This window comes from Panthera leo, chromosome C2 (assembly GCF_018350215.1).
Source record: "Panthera leo isolate Ple1 chromosome C2, P.leo_Ple1_pat1.1, whole genome shotgun sequence".
Taxonomy (NCBI): Eukaryota; Metazoa; Chordata; class Mammalia; order Carnivora; family Felidae; genus Panthera; species Panthera leo.
This window is the reverse complement of record NC_056687.1, coordinates 148,942,628-148,962,765: the sequence shown is the minus strand read 5'-3', so window position 1 is coordinate 148,962,765 and position 20,138 is coordinate 148,942,628. Positions and strand designations below refer to the sequence as shown.

Sequence of the window (20,138 nt, the reverse complement as noted above, 5' to 3'; positions counted from 1 at the left end):
AGACAAATTTACGTCATTGACGCTGCATTATTAGAACAGTAATCAGTATGGTCACCTGATAACCACGTCCCCCCACACAAAGGTAAGCTTATACACTACCTGACGATGGAATCCTCAGTGCTCGATTCATGATCTCTCCTAGCGAAAGCATCCTTCCAAAATGAATGCTGCAATAGGCCTGCCCAAGTTAATCTAGATAAAACATAAACGTTAAAATTCTTTTCACATGATTTACCATGCATAGTTCCCAAGTCATGTCCCAATTACATGTATCAGATTTTATAGTTTATAAATTTCTCCATTCAAATGTACCTCCGCAATTCATATTTTACTTGCATTTTAGTATACAATTAACCTCTTAGCAACACGCAAAAAATAATTCTGAAGCCTTAAATGGTACAGAATGAAAGAGTCTAAAAACTCAGTATTGGTTCATATTGCATGGAGCCTAATGAAAACATTTTGGGTTCTCAAAAGAGTCTATGAAAGGAGCCTATAATTAGCTTAAAATTTTATTTACCATTTTTTAAATTATAGTTACTGTTCCTTTTTTTTTTCCCCCGAGTGAGAGTGTGATCAGAGGAGAGAGACAGAGAGAGAGAGACAGGGGAACAGAAGATCCACAGAGGGCTTCTGCGCTGACAACAGCAAGCAACAGGGCTCAAACTCAAACCTTGAGGTCACGACCCGCGCCCAAGTCAGACGCTCAACGAAGTGAGCCACCTAGGTGCCCCATTAGCTTAACATTCTTAAGGAAATATAACAGATATTATCAATCTATAATTCTATCATCCTTTATTCTACCTACCCTACCTGTTTCATGACTTTCATTTTTGGGACTTCACTTTTAGAATTTCATTAAGAAATAAACAAGAAAATCAACCTCACAATTTTACACAGTCACGCGTCTGTGTAGGAATCAAATGTTATCCAGCTACTTTGTCCACGTTAAAATGACCTGACGCTGGCTGGGGTGCCTGGGTGGTGCAGTCAGCTGGGCATCTGACTCCTGATATCAGCTCAAGTCACGATCCCAGGGTCATGGGATCAGGTCCCACGTCTGGTTCCACGTCAGGATCCACAAGGAGCATGGAGCCTGCTTGGGATTCTCCTTCTCTGCCCCCTCACCACCCCCAGCCTCTGCCCTTTCCCCCCACTGGTGCAGTGCACTCTCTCTAAAATAAAAAATTTTTTAAAGACTTTAGGCTGTACCTAAAAGCCAGACTCACTTGCAAAGCATTAATTTTTACTATTAATAGAGTAGGCTTCTAGTTATAATCATCGGACTCAGAATGGCTAAGCCTGACTAAAATTTCAAAATAAAGAAAACTGGACTGTTCAAAATGCCTATTGAAATAAAAATTACTTTGATCAAAATTGAAACAGAAGGTATCTGTAATCACATACAATATCCCTTTTTCACAAAGGGCTCCTAAAAAACACGAACAGAGAAATAAAAATTGCCAATGAAGCAAAATTTTTTTGTCAGCTTAGCAAAAACGTAGAAGGTCAACAAAGTCTGATGTAGGTAATACTGGGAGGGAAGGGGCTCTCTGGAGGTGCTACGCCAGCACACATTCCAAGCAGGTAACAAATGCACCAAATTGTTTCATGTTCTAAGCCTCTGGCCACCAACCCCACTGTCAGAAAACTCCAAGGAGGTGACTGCCTAAAGGAACAATAACAAATACACAAAAGGGTATTTACTGTACCAGTGTACGTGATATTCCAAGTCAAGAAGTACTCTAGGGGCGCCTGGGTGGCTCAGTCAGTTAAGCGTCCCACTCTTGATATCAGCTCAAGTCATGATCTCAGAGTTTGTGAGTTCGAGCCCCTCATCAGGCTCTGTACTGACAATGTGGAGTCTGCTTGATATTCTCTCTCTCCGTCTCTCTCTACCCCTCCCCTGCTCACTCGCTCACAAAAATAAACACACATTTAAAAAAAAAAAATAAAAACCAAAAGGAAGTACTCTCAGGGTGCCTGGGTGGCTCAATCACTCAGTCAGCTAACCTTCTGACTCTTGATTTGGGCTCAGGTCATGATCTCATGGTTCTTGAGTTTGAGCCCCACGACGGGCTCTGCACTGACACCACTGAGCCTGCCTGGGATTCTCTCTCCTCTTTCTGCCCCTCCCCTGTTTGTGCTTGTGTGCTCTCTCTCGCTGTCAAAAAGTAAATAAAAGGGACAGAAGTGGACAGAACTAGGTTATAGAGCAGTATCATTTATGCAAACAAGTATATACAATATAGGGATATAAATATGTGGGCATGTGGATACCCATCGCAAATCAAGTAGATGTGTACCCTATCAAAAGGCATCTGGAAGACTAGAGCAAAATAACGCTAATCCTGAGAGTATTCCATTGTAAGCACAAGGGGAATTAGCAATTCCTTCTGCGCTTTTTTTCTATATTTAACGAAGCTGGAGAATGGGTGATTTCCTATGTTACATTAAATTGACTCTTCGTTTTACACCCTGACGCAGAGACCCAAAACACTTGCCTAAACCACCCCTACGCCCCAGATACCTAGTGACAATCTGAGCTAGAAACCAATGGTTCTTGTCTGCTAACCCAGGGAGACCCGCTCCGGACTCCTCACCTGCCTTCTACAACCCCATGCCACAGTGGCTTCTCATTTGCTGCCATTACTGCAACCCAGAAAATTCAAGCTGTGCCTATTGGCCTCTCACTCGGCACTCTCATTGTGACAGGATTATCATAAAAACACATCATATTAAAATACCACTCAGCAGTTATTAGAGTAACTGTATCTTGACAGTATCATCCCTAGTTCAAGAGTGTAAGACAGACTTAGCCTGAAATCGACAATGAAAAACAATGCCCTTCTTGGACTTAAGAAGTTACAAGGAAATCTGTCAACCAATTAGGCAACTATTTAATACATTGAAGGAGAAATGGACTTTAAACCTTCCTCATGATTAAAAATCCCTGCAAACAGAGATAGAGAGACAAACCAGGTTCTTAACTACAGAACACACACTGATGGTTACGAGAGGAGAGCTCGGTTAACTAGGCGATGGGGACTGAGGATGGCACCTGTCGTGATGAGCACCAGGTGACGTACGGAAGTGTTGAATCACTCTACTGTACACTTAACATTACACTAGATGTTAACTAACTGCAATGAATTTTTTTTAAATTTTTTAATGTTTGTTTTTGAGAGAGAGAGAGAACACAAGCAAGGGAGGGGCAGAGAGAGAAGGAGACACAGAATCCGAAGCAGGCTCCAGGCTCTGAGCTGTCAGCACAGAGCCCAACGTGGGGCTCGAACCCACGAAGCGCGAGATCGTGACCTGAGCTGAAGTCGGACGCTTAACCAACCGAGACACCCAGGGGCCCCTAAATTTTTTTTTTCAGACAGAGCAAAAGCACAAGTTGGGGGGGGGCGGGGAGGGACGGAGGGAGAGAAGAGGAGAGGGGGAGGGAGGGAGAGAGGGGGAATTCAAACAGGATCCACGCTCGGCACAGACCTTGACACAGGGCTAATCCCATAACCCCAGGATCGTGACCCGAGCCGAAATAAACAGTTGGACACTCAACCGACTAAGCCACCCAGGCAGCCCTAAAATAAGAACTTAAAAAAAAAAACCTGCAAATAGAAAACACTCTTAATGTAAATTCATATTTTTTTAAAGAGGTAATTTTAAAAGTTCTGTGTATATTAAGAACAGTACTATTTTAGAAGTACATGAAAGGAGAAAAAGATTCTTCTCATTCATATCAAAATACTATCCATACATACCTTTTCTGAGGATCTTTTTGAAGTAAACCATCAAGCAAATTAATAAAATCTGAAGAAGCTTTAGGAAGAGAAGAATCTATACACAAATTGATACCCAAAAAGAAAAAAAAAAGTGGTAAGTACATGAATATATGCCGTGCATAAACTTTAGAGTGATAGTATCTGAGCACACATTTAAGAGAACACTGAATCCATTAACAATTATATCCTCCATTTAATGGGGGTGAGGAATGGGCATAAAAATAAAAAACATTTTTTCCTAGACCATAAAAAACATGAATCTCAAAAACTAAATTTGGACTAACCTCTACACTTTCTCTTTACTGAATAAGCCTGGCCAGGATCACCAGGCTGACAAATTCACATCCTTGTCTCAACTTTTAATTATGCCTCATTTTCTGAGGCATTCTTAATTTGACCAACTTGGCTTTATAATGTATGGTGATAAGAATACTTGCAATCCCTCTTTTCTCCCCCTCTCTCTTTTAAAGATTTTTAACAGGAAAATAATGTCACAATATTATGACACTGTCCAATTCCAATAGTCTGTAAATGTTAGCTCTTTTTAAATTAGAATATACCACAAATTATCAGTCTGTGGATACAAGTGGCCCCGAAGACAGTGGACAAAGACATCCAACAGAGGGCACTATTGGGCACGATAGCCACAGTCTGATGAAGATCCCTAATTAAGTGTGGGCCACCAGACGTATCCTGACCAGATCTTTGACACCTGTATTTTCAGATTTCTGTTCCCTGCCTAAAAATCTTTAAATGACAAAACAATAATCAATACTTCTAGTATTCAAAACAAAAACAATAATCCAAAGTCATCATTACAGGAAATAGATTTTATAGAAATCAACCATTCTTAAGTTAAAGAAAAAGTAAGCAGTTTTATTTTAAGAAGTATAGACTATTTTCAAAGTAACATTTTGGCTTTTTCATTTAGGATGACCCTTGAAATCTTGAAAGAATTCTGTATTCCCAGTTTTTCCATTAATTAGTTCTAAAAAGTTTTCCTCATCAAGTTCTGTTTTCATTTGTGTATCTTAAGATTCACTTTTCTTGTGGTATATACTAAAGTGTTTTCCTATGCTATGTTTGGGCCTTTTGGTTTTTTTTCTTTGTCTTGCCTTAAAATTGTTAGTGGTGGATTGTTATATCAAAATCCATTTGATTAAAGTTCCAATCATTTTAAGACACTACAACTATATCTAGTTTAAAGTCTTTAAAAACTTGTCAGGGGCATCCTGATTCATCGAGGAAAGAGCTGACAAATGCCTGACTTATCCCTACTCGAACACTAAACAGAAATAAATACAAGGAACATGAGTACAAAGTAAGTAAATAGTACATTCACAAGAAACACAAAAGTTTGAGTTTTTAAAATCTTTATACCAGACTTCTGTTGATATAGGAGCACAAAATATTTAAATGAAGAAACCTATTAGTAGTGCTTTTTTTCATTATCTTAAGAAGGCAAAGGGAATGCTAACATTTCTAAAAATATCAACTTGGGACTATTTATAAAATGTAAATTTGGGGGTTAGGAATCAAAAACAGACTTTGGGTAACAGTGTACATTTATAGTGTCAGATGTAAACTAACTGCATTTATAATAAAAAAAAAAAAAAACCCTACGTTTTGGTTTGTTTTTTTAAATGTTTATTTTTGAGAGAGCATGCACACAAGCAGGGAAGAGGCATAGAGAGAGGGAGACAAAGAATTCAAAGCAGGCTCCAGACTCTGAGCTGTCAGCACAGAGTCCAATGTGGGGCTCAAACCAACGAACCATAAGGTCATGATCTGAGCCAAAGTTGGACACTTAACCAATTGGGTCACCCAGGTGCCCAAAACTCCTACCTTTTGGAAAAGGTGGCAAAGGATCTGCATAAAAAATCTTTTCAATTAATTCTGAAAAACTTTCTGAGAAGAATGGAGGTCTTCCTGAAATTACATGAAAAATTGTAAAATTAAACAATAGTTTGCTATTACCAACCTATAATTCTAAATAAATCTCAACTATAGTTTAGGACTACACAACTTACAGGAAAAAAATATATATAGCAATAACTACTTATTGAATGCCTGGTACAGACGAGGCACACTGTCTGTATATTTTCCTATTTCTGTAATTCAAAACGTATCATCCTAACCAAGATGCTAATTATGTGTGGACCATTATCTAAGGGCTGTATGGGCCAATGGACACATCTGAATAATTCACAGGCACAGGTACCTTTACAAGAATTTCTACTAATAATCAGTTTTTAATAAGTAGGCACATGTTAACATTCCAAATGATTATCATGAAAAATACCTGTATGTCAACAGTTCCTTGACATAGATATCAAAGGTTCTAGACATATGCCTAGACACCAAGCATACAGGAGGAATACAGAGGGAAGCAAGCCAAAACCAGTATATATAAAAATTTAGAAAAGTTAGTTTTCATGTCTTCCAGGATAAATACTCACAAACTACAGATTTAATCTTTTTGTGTGTGCCCAGCTCTGATTTAAACTGTACCAGAAAGTAATCACCTGAAAACATTTCATAAAGCAGACAGCCCAAAGACCAGAGGTCACTGGTGATGGAGAAGTCAGTACCCCTTAAAATTTCAGGTGCTGTATATGTAAGAGATCCTGAAAGTATAAAGAACAACTTTGTTAGGCATTTTTAACAATCCCCAAAACAAACCTGCCTACAAAAGACCAAAAGACCTGGTAAGGCCAAAAAAAACAAAAAACAGGAAGAAAACACACCTTCATGTACATTTCACCTTTTTTAAAGTTTTCTGATTTTAAGGTTTCATTTACAAGGATACGTAAGAATACAAACAGGTTTGGGAAATCCACTTGAGTTAGAGGTGTGGCACAATTCTGTATGTTCTTTTAAGTTAACAACTTAATCAAAAGAACCTCTGATTATAATATTTTGACTAGAATAGGGTTATACAGCATTAACATCCCAAATTCCCACTGGCTTACCAACAAATGTTTATTTATTACTCAAACTACACGTCAACCACGGGTCAGCCCCTGGGCTCAGACCCTCACAGTCACTCAAAGAGCCAGGCTGCATCTCAAGACATGCCACCTCCATCACCAAGACAGGGAAAGAATGCACACTGCACACGGGCTCTGAAAACTCCCACCTCCAAGAAACTCATCACTCCTGCTCACATTTCCTTAGCTTTGGCAGGGAGAAGATACAATCCTACCACGGATCCAAAGAACAGGAAATATTTCATGATTAGCACTAAGGTGTGCCACATACACTTTACCCTAAGTTTAGTACAAGATGGAAATTACAGATTCTTAGGGCACTGGGTGGCTCAGTCAGTTGAGCGTCTGACTCTTGATTTCGGCTCAGGTTAAGATCTCGCGGTTCGTGAGTTCAAGCCCCACTTCAGGCTCTGCACTGACAGCGAGGACCCTGATGGGGATTTTCTCTCTCTCTCTCTCTCTCTCTCTCTCTCTCTCTCTTTCTTTCTTCCCCCCCCCCCAAATAAATTGTAAAAAGTAAAATATGTAGCAAATTCTCGAGCTAGCAAGTTCCCTTATTTGCTGATGAGAGAAATCAAAAGCTTAGAGGGTCCCCTAACATCTCCCAAGTCACACAGCAGGCCACTTGCAGAACACCCACCAAAACTCTACCTAAAACCCTCCCATCTTCCAGTGAGAATGTTCTTTCCATGAAGCGAGCAATCATCAACCATCTGGAAAATAAAATTCTACCGAGGTAAGCCTTCCAGCAAATACTATCTCAAGGGCCCACTGCGGCCACAGCAGCAGCCTCATGTGTCCTCAGGTTTTAAAGTTCTCCTATGTGACATTTTGGCTAGACAATCACATTTCATGCATACATTCATCTCATTCACCAAACACGTACAGAAGACCTATTTGCCTTTACTTTTGCCAGATCCTGAGAAAGCAAATCTAAGCAAGACCCCCAATATGCCCGAGTACCCCGCCCAACACTTAACTGGTGCATCATTAATATGTGTTAACTGTGAACATCTGTCTCTCTTCCTCACCTAGAAATGCAAGTTCAGTTAGGCCAGGGATTTTTACCTTTGTTCACATTCGTATTTCCAGTATCTAGAACATGCCTAAATTTTTGTTGATTTATGCAATGTGTTTCACACGAATCAATGGATGTACTAATGAACAAATGAATACGAAGTCCCTACCTTCATAAGCGAATGTAAAAAGACAATGTAGAAAAATGATTAACATGTTAAGTTCGACAACAGATTTACATAGAGAACATTACGAAAGAATTACTGTTTCACACGATCTCTCCTCAAGCACCGGGATTCCCAGATCCCATGTCACTGCAAAAATCACCACCCAAGAATTCACCCTAAAAATCTTCCCTAATTTCAGAATATCAGCTACTCAACAATGTTGAAAAACTATCTGTTGAGCCACTAGTGTATGCCAGGCACCGTTCTAAGTGCTGAGAATACAGAAGAAAGCAGGAAAACGTGGCCATCCTTATGTTCTAATGAGCGGTCAGGGACCTAGGAAGCCAAGGATAGGATGCAGGTTTGTTCGAGGTTCCCTGTACCTCACATGGTACTGGATCTATGCAAAACCCATTAGGCCATGAGCAAAGCCATCCCCGTATCCAGACTTCTCCTCCTCACTATTATTTTCAATATATTATTTGACTGTCAAAAATGGCAAAAATATATTATTTTGACTGGACAGCATCTCCTAAACACACGACTTGGGCAGCCCACAACTAGGGTTCCGATCTGTAAGCTTCCCACATACCTTTGACTCGACCTTTTATGGTTTTCTTCAGTGCATTTTCCCCACTATCACCTCCTCCTTCTTCTGCTGCCACCAAAGCAAAGAACTCTTCCAAATTTTCACCTTCCACTTTGGCCAAGCCAAAGTTACTGAACTTCAATGTGCCAGGCCCTTCCAAGAGTATCTATGAAGATTAAAAAATGTGTTCAGAATCCAATTCCATTTGTACTTCCTTCAGGACCTCCCCTAATCTCACTGAAGAACTGAGCATGGGCTTTCTGGCTTCATCCCAACTCAAAAAATTAAACGCATACAATTTTACAAGCCAAAAAAAAAAAAAACAACATCCAACATTTTAACAATAGAATTAAACACTAAACTGCCCATTCTCAGATGTATACAATGAACACATGATAACCATAGTGGGGAAAACCACACGCTTTGGGGAAAGATGAAGAACAATGTATGTGGAACAATCGAGACTCACCGATCCTCAGTGACTGCTGGAGGAGGATGTGAAGACCCACCTGTCCGTGTTATTTACTCAAGGGTTCAAAACTAGGGTTGCAAAGGTAAAGATCTAGGCCTAGATCCACCATTTACTGGCAGCCTGAGCTGGACAACTTATTACCCTTTGAAATCTCAGTCTCTTTACCTGTATAATGGGAAAAAGACTACTGCCCTTCAGATTGTTTTAAGGATTAACTAAGGTTATACGTACGGAGGGGTTTTTTTTTGTTTTGTTTTGTTTTGTTTTTTAACAACGACTGGCATGTGATAAGTGCTCAAACGTGCTCACACAATTTGTGATGAGAAGTTACCAGCTGAATGGTGAAACCACACCAGTGCCTATTACTTGTATCTTGTCCCCCAGAGCCATTAAAACTATTTCTGGGTAGTCACGACAGGTCAGGTGGATCTTTGTTTTTAAAAGCAATTTAAGGTCTACCCTTAATTTTTGGTCACAAATACTAAGGATGTCTGGTAGTCTACAACAGTGGCTTTTAAATTTTTTTGAGCACCAAATCCCCTGTAGGTCCTGTTAAGATAAAGTGCTAGTCCCTACCCCCAGTTTCTGATTCAGTAGGTCTGGGTGGGGCCCAAGAACCCGCATTTCGAGTGAGTCCCAAGTAATGCGGATACTGCTGGTCTGGGGAGCACACTTTGAGAACCCCCAGCAGGGGTCAGCACTTTGCAATTTTTTTTTTTTTTTAATAAATATTTTAGACTTTGCAGGCCATAAGATCTCTGTCCTGACTACTCAACTCTGCAGCCAACTGACAATACTTAAATAAAAAGATGGGTTCCAATAAAACTTCATTTACAGAATTGGTCGTGCTGCCCGACCCTGCCAACCCCTGCTCAAAAGAAAAGGTTATGTTACAAAGCAGAGTGAATTTCCTAGATTACATAGAACACTAGACTTCATTAAAACAACTCCCTCACAGGGAGCTGTACAGCCACTGGGCCAAAGCCCAGCCAGGACTTGTTTTTATATATGCATGAGCTAAGAGTGGTCTTTAAATTTCTAAGTGGTTGCCAAACATCAAAATAAGATAAGTTTCCTGATATGTGTAAATTATATGTAACTGACATGTCAGTGTCCATAAAGTTTTATTGAAACAAAGCTATACCTTTTCATTTAAGTATTGTCTACAGCTGCTTTCAGGGCTAGGACCACAGTTAAGTGGTTGAAGACTTGAGGCACGTATACAGATATTTCAAACGAGAACTTCTCATTATAAAGTTTTCATGGAATTTTTTATGTTATCTTACAGAGGATCTATAATAACGTTTAACAAGGAAATATTCAACTTTTTATTTCATCATGTACATTTTAACAAAGGAAAAGTAGCAACTCAAACCAGTAACAAGTACCATCTCTAAGAATATGTACTTATAAATAATAGATGCCATTGAACGAAAGCACCAGAAAACGTCCTAAAAGTTTAACCTAAATGTAGTACATAATCCGTCTTCATATCAAAGACAAAGAAGTTACTAGGGCAGAGAGAGAGATAAAGGGTAACTTGCCCAAGTTCACACAACTTCTAAACGTTAGGGTCAACTGTGACTCTGAAACTAAGCAGGTTTCATGACTCCACTACACTAAAGCACACTTAGTTACAGATCATTAGTTTTACCAGAAAAAAAGCTATTTGACCCATAATACCAGTAATCAAGCAAAGCCAAAAATGCCATTATCAAACTACAATAGTGGCTCATAATCAGATACCACAATTTAAGAGCTAAGCATCTTATTTTATAGACATACTGAGCTCATCAGTCACAATATACCTCAGCAGCAATAATAATTACTCAAAGGACTCTGAAGGGAGGGGAGAATTTGCATTCTAAAAGCTACTTCAACAGCTAAAAAGGTAGCTAAAATATGGCACTATGCTTTTTAAAAATAGTAAGTCAATTTCAAGATGTTCTACATTTTATCTAAATTCTGTCTAAAATTAAAAACACCTTTGAGAAAGCACTGTAACTTAAGACAGAGCAGTTAGGAAATCAAAACTTCCATGAATTACCTTGCCTGGAGAAAGGTCACAAAAGAGAATGCCAAGTTGATGAAGATGATGTAATCCAGCAATGAGGTCAACCCCAAATTCTCTCACAACATCTTCTGGGAGGTTTTCATCTTGAGCAATCACCATTTCTAGGGAACCACCTGCAAGTTGATTAAAACCACCAATTTTAACCCACCAGCATGACACAATGCCCCCAGGAGGTTCCATGCTAGGGAGATACTGAGCTTTAAAAACTGATCAAATCAGTATACCTGGACAGACTGGCAGGGGAAATATACATGTGAATGAACACAGTGGACCAAGCACCCTAAGAGGAATCTGTATCCACTCTCCAGAGTCAGCTTCCAGAGAATGACTGCTTGGGCTGGGAGAATGGTCCACCCGTAAGCAGGCGGGATGAAGGGAGAATCCCTCTAATGCTGTGACTGCTAACTCCAGATCCCACAGGAGTTGAACAGCTGCAAAAATTAGTGGTCAATACTAACCCAAATTGTGCATTTAAAGCACATTACGCAAAGCATAGCCACATTTACTCTTGTGCAAAGGTGGATCGCATTCTACAAAGTACCGCCTGGCAGAAAAGATGCCTTTCCTTAACAGATAATCAACACCTTCAGTGTACATCACTGAGGAAATTAAACGTCAAAGGCAAACACATTGTGAAAACCATCTCTATACTCTTCTAAGATCCCGGTCACATTTCTACCATCTATGTGCCGGAAACAAACTTTTTTTTTTTTTTTTTTTTTTTTTTAAAGCATCAAGATTCCAAGAGGAGCCAAGTTCAGAGAAACCTATACAATCCTGCACATGATATTCCTTCCCCAGAGCACTCTTTGTGAAGACTGTATATCCCAGGCAGCTGTCCTAACTTAGGTTCAAATAAAATGCTTTTCCTTTCTCTTTAAAAAAAAAAAAAAAAAAAAAAAAGTCTTGGGTCACCTGGGTGGCTCAGTTGGTTAAGCATCCCACTCTTGATTTCAGCTCAGGTCATGATCTCACGGTGGTGAGATGGAACCCCATATCGGGCTCTGTGCTGGGCATGGAACCTGCTTAAGTCTCTCTGTCTCTGTCTTCCCTTTGTCTCGCCCCCCCCGACTCGCACATGCACACCTACGTCCTCTCTCTCAAATAAATAAATAAAACTCTTTTAAAAACATAAAAAGGAAAAGTCTTAGCTGGCATCTGAAAGTTCAATCAGAACGGTGATTAAGGTAGGAGGTATTTGGGGGGTTATTTTGTTTTGGTGGGTAAGGAACCACTCCAAACACAGGCATCCATCAGTAAGGCTGTAACAATGGTGGGGGAGAAGAACAGCTGAGGCAAAAAGTAACACAGGGAAAGTTCCCTGATCACCTCTACAGTGCATACAGCTGTGAAAGTAATTAAACCGTAGTCCTTTCCTATTGATTCAGAAAAAAATAAAATCCAAATAAGTTCTTATTCCAAATAACCCATTTGATGGTTCAGTGTTATAAATTATAAGTGCCAAAAGACTCAAAGCCAGAAATTACAATACACCTTAATATTTAATGATCCTTTTTTATTACTCAATATATAAATAGAAGACACTAACAGTGGTACCGTTTCCCTGAAAACACTGAAACTAAAAGCCCAGATAACAGTGATATATTTATTCATTCTTCTCCCTAAACATAGCCCTAGAAAGTTGTATCAGGCAAGAGCTGTAGCAAGTTATCTCTATTGTTTAGGAGGTGGTATTTGTGGAGTCATCTTTGTACTTTTTCACATTGCCTAAGTTTTTATAAACACGAAGTACTCTTTTCATAAAAATAAAAAGATGATCACTTTATACACTAATTAGCTGATAGCTACTTGACCTAAAATACTTGATTTTTATTCATCGGGAAAACTTGTTTGATAAGTTAATCACTAAAAAATATTTCTAAATTTTTATGTGGGTGACTTAGTAGTATTTTATTCCAAAGTAAACCCCAAATTGAATTTTACTTGTCTTCCTCTTACCAAACATCTTTGCTCTATACCCTACCCTAATATCCAAACAATGTATGTGTAAGTCAACTGAGTCAAGAGTATCAAGTGCTTATATTTGTAATACAAAAGGAAAATAAAACCTACATGTTTTTTCAAAGCTACCTAAGATGGATGTATTTGTAACATGTCTTATACACACTCACCTGTGCAGAGTTCCACCACGAGCCAGAGATGATTGCTGGTTTCATACCATTCATGAAAAGTTACGATATTCTTGTGTTTAATTTCATGGGTGAGACGGACCTATAAAAACAGCATTCATTCACACACACACACTCACAAGTTGTTAAAATCTGCACCTATTCAGAAAACCTAAACACACAATTGGGAAGTGGTTAATAGTGGAATTTAGTGGAATTCTATACAGATATTACAAATGATGGTTATGGAGGCTGGTGACACCCAAAAATGGTAATATACAATCTTTAAAAAAAAAAAACCTCATGCAATACAGTTTTGTGTATTTGTGTAAACATAACATTACAAAAGAAATATTCATAGCAAAATGACTAAAAGTTAAAAATAGCCGAAACTGCTGGTGATTTTAATTTTTTCTACTTTTCTACTTTCTAATAGTGAGCACACGATACTTTCATAATCATGAAATAAATCATTTTCAAGGAGAAAAAAAAACCTTACCAAGTAAAAATAATTCAAAGGCTCAATGATAGTTAAATTATATATCAACTGACAAGATATTAGCCCAACATGAAAACAATTTTAAACATAAAAATTGATAGTATAATGTTAAGTGAAAAAGGCAAGAAACAAAATTATGTAATACCATGACTTTAAAATTGAAACAGGACTCATAGTAAAAAAGACTAGAATGAAAAAAAAACAGGACAGGACTGTCTCACTGGATGGAACTATGCTGCCCTTTTTTCTTCTACCCATTCTTCTATATTGTACAAATTTTCTATAATGATGCTGTATTACTTTTACAATATTTAAAGGAACTCTCAGAGGGTTCTACAATTTTCTTTTTAAATATATCCTTCGTGGGGGTGACTGCCTGGCTCAGTCAGTAGAGCATCCAACTCTTGACCTCAGGTCGTGGGTTCAAGCCCCACACTGGGCATGGAGCCTACTGATGTATATCATATATAATATATATCCATCCTTAGTGAATCCTAGTATCAATTCCCTCAGGCTATTAAAAGAAGAATCATTGCAGTGAATATACTGATCTTAAAATGTACATTTCCATTAGATCATGAGAATACCTGTGCACCAGAACAAGAGTGAATTCCAAACTCAATAATAAAGATGCAAGGGTGCCTGGGTGGCTCAGCTGGTTAAGAGTCTGACTTAGGTAGGGGCGCCTGGGTGGCTCAGTCGGTTGAGCGTCCGACTTCGGCTCAGGTCATGATCTCACAGTTCGTGAGTTCGAGCCCCACGTCAGGCTCTGTGTTGACAGCTCGGAGCCTGGAGCCTGCTTCAGATCCTGTGTCTCCCTCTCTTTCTCTGCCCCTCCCCTGCTCATGCTCTGTCTCTCTCTGTCTCAAAAATAAATAAAAACAGGGGCGCCTGGGTGGCTCAGTCGGTTGAGCGCCGACTTCGGCTCAGGTCACGATCTCACGGTCCGTGAGTTCGAGCCCCGCATCGGGCCCCTGTGCTGACAGCTCAGAGCCCGGAGCCTGCTTCAATTCTGTGTCTCCCTCTCTCTGACCCTCCCGCATTCATGCTCTGTCTCTCTCTGTCTCAAAAATAAATAAACATTAAAAATAAATAAAAACATTTAAAAAAAAATTTTTTTTTTTTTTTTAAAAAAAGAGTCTGACTTAGGCTCAGGTCGTGATCTCACAATTCAGGAGTTCTAGCCACACAGCGCAGTGCCTGCTTCAGATCTTCTGTTTCCCTCTCTGCCCCTCCCCAGGGTACGCTCTAGCTCGCGCTCGCTCTCTCTCTCTCTCTCTCTCAGAAATAAATATTTAAGAATAAAATAAAGACGCAAGAACCTGTCAAAAACATACTCAGTTGCCTCACGGGGGTTTTGCTTTCTCCTTTCAAGACCCCATTAAAAATGGAAACTTGAATCACAAAAACGTGTGCTTTATTAGCAAACCATCCAGACTCACAATTGGTGACAACTACCCAAGTGCTTTGGATCCTTGTTTTCTGACTCTTTTACACACACACACACACACACACACACACACACACACACAATCACTCACACACAACACCGGCTAATCGGCCCATAATCTATAGAAATACAGAAGTCCCTATTTAAAAAATGGAATGTGGTACATACACTCTAGGAACAACTCAGTGGGTTCATATTCTAACACAAAGAAAGGGAAATGAATCCACATAATTTAGAAAACATAATTGAGATGGGGAGGAAAAAAAAAGAGTGGCCAAGAGAATCTGAGGAGCACCTTGTAATAAACTCCCAATAAATTCTGTCCCAGTAGAGACTAGGGAGGGCATAGGGTGAGCCTGTCTAAATGATTCCCACTGACTCGGCCACCGGAAGGGGAAGGTCCTAATGGAAAACAAACGTGTGGAAACTCCCACAGAAATCAGGCCACAGTCCAGCCTCGGATGCTCACTACCACTCACTATATGCCAAGTACCCACTCTGCCAGACGCCTCCACTCTCTCCATCTCGCCCTCCACCACCCGTCTGTTGATTAAATATACTACGAAAACTAATCTCCTTTCCGTGTGGCTACTATGAACTTTAAAGTCAGATTTGTAGCCCCCATTATACTTCGGTTGACCAGCATTGTTAGATTTTTACTAATAACCGTATCATCTCCAAAATCTGGCACACATCCTAGCTCGTGACCACTGCTCCTTCGCTTACCAACTCACGGTCTCTACTACTCACTTCTGGTTCAGTTCAAACCTCCACACTCCGCATATGAGCGAGCAACCGAGGCAGACGCCAGCCATGCTGACTGATGAGACTTCCGTTTGGAATCCCCAATCTTCAATGGCCCCAGCTAGTCTGTCCACCAAGCGACTATTCACGCTTTTGTTTTCCTTCTGCCTAGAACCCAGCCTTCCCCTCCCCCACCTAATTGAGGACTTAGCTTCTCATCTCAGAGAAAACCTCATCAGAAGAAAAACGCCTTATGTTCCTAGCATCGAATCTACAGACGAGCCCGCATCTTGTCTCGTACACCTGTCTTTCTTCAACTACCCACACTCCTTACAAAAGCCCACACCACCTCACACCCATGAGAATAGCGATCTTCAAAACGAAACAAAAAACAGAAATAACAAGAGTTGCCGAAGATGTGGAGAAACGGAATCCCTTGTACACTGTTGGTGGGAGTGTAAACTGGTACAGCCTCTGTGGAAAACAGTACGGCAATTCCTTAAAAAAAAAAAGTTAAACTAAAATAGTCCACTTCTGGGTATATCCAAAGGATTGAAAGCACAGTATGTCCCCAAGACATACGTGTGCACCCGTGTTTGCCTACTCACAATAGCCAAAAGGCGGAAGCAACCTAACTGTCCAATGACAGGTAAATGGATAAGCAAAATGTGGTATATACATACGATGGAATATTCTACATTCTCAAAAATGAAAGAAAGTGACACATGCTACAACATGGACGAACTCTGAGGACATCATGCTAAGTGAAATCAGTCAGTCATAAAAAGACAAATGATGTATGATTCCACTTACATGAAGTACCATTCAGAGACAAAGTAGAATGGCAGGTGGCTGGGGATGGAGAAATGTGGAATCGTTGTTTAACGTGTACAGAGTTTTAGTTTTGCAAGATGACCAGAGTTCTGGACAATTCAGCAATCGTACTTTGGGTATTTATTCAAACGAGTTGAAAACAGGTCCACACAAAAACCTGTTCACACATATTGCAGCTTTATTCTCAATTAAAAACAATCAAGATGCCCTTCCATCGGCAAATGAATTTTTTTTTAATTTTTTTTTTTTAACGTTTATTTATTTTTGAGACAGAGAGAGAGCATGAACGGGGGAGGGTCAGAGAGAGCGGGAGACACAGAATCGGAAGCAGGCTCCAGGCTCCGAGCCATCAGCCCAGAGCCCGACGCGGGGCTCGAACTCACGGACTGCGAGATCGTGACCTGAGCCGAAGTCGGCCGCCCAACCGACTGAGCCACCCAGGCGCCCCGTCAAATGAATTTAAAAAACTGGTACACTGGGGCGCCTGGGTGGCTCTGTCGGTTGAGTATCTGACTTCGGCCTAGGTCATGATCTCGTAGTTCATGAGTTTGAGCCCCGCATCGGGCTCTGTGCTGACAGCTCAGAGCCTGGAGCTTGCTTCGGATTCTGTGTCTCCCTCTCTCTGCCCTCCCCTATTTGCACTGTCTCTCAAAAATAAATAAACATTAAAAAATAAAAACTGGCACATATGCAACAGAATATTGTCCATCAATAAAAAGAAATGAGCTCTCAGCCACAAAGAAACAAGAGAAAACTTAAACGCATATTGCTAAGATATCAACCTGAAAAGGCTACATACTGTGTAATTCCAAGTCTATCACATTCTGGAAAAGGCAAAACTATGAACACAATAGAAAGATCAACGGTTGCCCAGGGTTGGGAGGAAGGGGGAGGGGTGAATAGGTGGAGCACAGATGATTTTTAGGGCAGTGAAACTCTTCCGTATGATTCTATAGTGACGGATCCATAGCATCACGCATTTGTCCAAAACTATGGAACGTGTAACACCAAGAGTGCACCCCGAGGTAAACTAAGGATTTGGGATGATGATGTGCCAATGTGGGGTCGTCCGTTGTAATAGATGTACCCCTCTGGTAGGGATGTTGACCATGGGGAACACTATACATGTGTGGGGACAGGGAATATAGGGGAGATCCCTACACTTTCTTCTTGGTTTTACTGTAAATCTGAAACTGTTCTTGGGGCGCCTGGGTGGCCCAGTCGGTTAAGCATCTGACTCTTGATTTGGGCTCAGGTCTTGATCCCACAGTTGCTAGATGGAGCCCGGCCTGGGTTCCACAAGGAGCGTAGAGACTGCTTAAGATTCTCTGCCTCTCTCCCTCTGCCCTCCCCTGCTTGCACAGGTGTGCTATCAAACTGCTCTTAAAAAATTAACTTTAATTTTTTTTTTTTTAACGTTTATTTATTTTTGAGACAGAGAGAGAGACAGAGCATGAACGGCGGAGGGGCAGAGAGAGAGAGGGAGACACAGAATCGGAAGCAGGCTCCAGGCTCCAAGCCATCAGCCCAGAGCCCCACGCGGGGCTCGAACTACGGACCGTGAGATCAGGACCTGAGCCGAAGTCGGACGTTTAACCGACTGAGCCACCCAGGCGCCCCTAAAAAAATTTTCTTTAAGAGAGAGACAGACAGAGCATGAGCAGGAAAGGGGCAGACAGAGAGGGAGACACAGAATCCAAAGCAGGTTCCAGGCTCTGAGCCGTCAGCACAGAGCCCGAGGCGGGGCCCGAACTCACGCGAGATGACGCGAGATCATGACCTGAGCCGAAGTCGGACGCTCAACCGAGGGAGCCACCACCCAGGCGCCCCAAAAAATTAACTTTAAAAAAAAAGTGGAGTTCTGGAGATGGTGATGGTTGTACAGCAACATTCATGTACTTAATATCACCGACTGTACACTTAAAAGTGCTTAAGATAGCAGGCGCCTGGATGGCTCCGTCGGTTGAGCGTCCGACTTCAGCTCAGGTCATGATCTCGCTGTTCATGAGTTCGAGCCCCACATGGGGCTCTGTGCTGACAGCTCACAGCCTGGAGCCTGCTTCAGATTCTGGGTCTCCCTCTCTCTCTGCCCCTCCCCCTCCCTCCCTCCCTCCTTCAAAAATAAACATAAAAAAAATTTTTTTTTAATAAAAATTTTTAAAAAGTGGTTAAGATGGTAAACTTTTTGTTATGTGTATTTTACCACAATGGGGGGGGGGGGGGCGGGGGAAGCTAAGTTTGGTCCAGGATATAAATTTCAAACTCAAGTCACTCTCACCCAAAGTCCTTTCTTTGGCAAGCTTCATAAATCACATACTAAATTTAAAAGTAAATGATCTAGGGGCACCTGGCTGGCTCAGTCGGACTCCTGACCTTGGGGGGTAAATTCAAGCCCCACAGGGAATGTAGAGATTATTTAAACTTTAAAACTTTGAAAATAATTTAAAAGTTAATGATCTAATATAGACTATATTTTTCCCAAAAACACCACTAAGTTGCTAATTACTTAGGGATGTTTATTAGTCACTCTTCACAATTGGGGTGGCACTAAACAGACAGAAGGTCACCCGTTCCAGATTGAAAAGGTGGCATCTGTTATAGCGAATTCAACAGCTTCTGTTTATATGCTACTTGTTCTCCTTGATCGTAGGTAGCTCTGTGTTTTCCCAAAGGGAGGAAAACATACTCCACTTACCCAGTTGGTTATTTCAGGCCTTTTGCACTTATCAGTACAAAGAATAGCTACAAAATTGATTGTTCCCTTCTGACGCCCTTTATAAACAACAGTCTTGCTTCCTCTGCCAATCTCCTCATACAGAATGAAGTTTTCCATCTCCCGGCCAACTTCTCACATTGGATAAAACAACAGCCTAATAGCATCTCTAGTTCCTAAAAGGCAAACAAAAATAAAACTTACAAATGCAAGCTAGTTGCATGATTAATTAGCCTAGGATAGTATGTAAATCTAATAATTCTATAAACTCAGGAAATTCACCTACAAGTGTTGTATACCAGTGTCTTTTTGTAGGGGAAAATAAAACTAAAAAACTAATACTCAACTTCCTTCAACAAGGTCTTAAAAAATGATGAAAATGACAGCTATTTCTAACACATGTAACAAAATGAGGGATGAATGAGATTCCAATGTATCTCCACACTTTTGTTACCAAGGAAGGCACGTTGTGTCAATATCTGTATAGAATGGGGCAACATATGACCCACCTAAACCTCAAACAGAGAAGCAAAAGAGACAATGTATGTTAAAATACTTTATAAACAAATATGGAATGCTAATATTTCCATCTAATCCAGAGATATTCTAAGAAATCAATCCAAATATTAAAGTCAGCTGTTACCAAACTCCTGGTTCCTGGGCCAAACCCTG

The 20,138-nt window shown here is 40.5% G+C and overlaps 1 protein-coding gene across 16 annotated transcripts in view; it reads right to left on the bottom strand.

The window, feature by feature from the left end:
• Positions 1 to 20,138, bottom strand: part of ULK4 (unc-51 like kinase 4) — a 570,273-nt gene that overhangs the window by 546,301 nt on the left and 3,834 nt on the right. For all 16 annotated transcript variants that reach the window (XR_006206962.1, XR_006206963.1, XR_006206964.1 and 13 more), the window contains exons 2-9: positions 19,449 to 19,642; positions 13,230 to 13,329; positions 11,071 to 11,210; positions 8,555 to 8,717; positions 6,314 to 6,415; positions 5,634 to 5,717; positions 3,768 to 3,843; positions 100 to 192 (exon numbers count right to left, since the gene is read on the bottom strand). Coding sequence is in view for 13 of the 16 variants with exons in the window: in XM_042954274.1 (XP_042810208.1) it covers positions 100 to 192; positions 3,768 to 3,843; positions 5,634 to 5,717; positions 6,314 to 6,415; positions 8,555 to 8,717; positions 11,071 to 11,210; positions 13,230 to 13,329; positions 19,449 to 19,586 (896 nt within the window). In the remaining 3 variants the exon portion in view is untranslated. The remainder of the gene's footprint in view (positions 1 to 99; positions 193 to 3,767; positions 3,844 to 5,633; positions 5,718 to 6,313; positions 6,416 to 8,554; positions 8,718 to 11,070; positions 11,211 to 13,229; positions 13,330 to 19,448; positions 19,643 to 20,138) is intronic.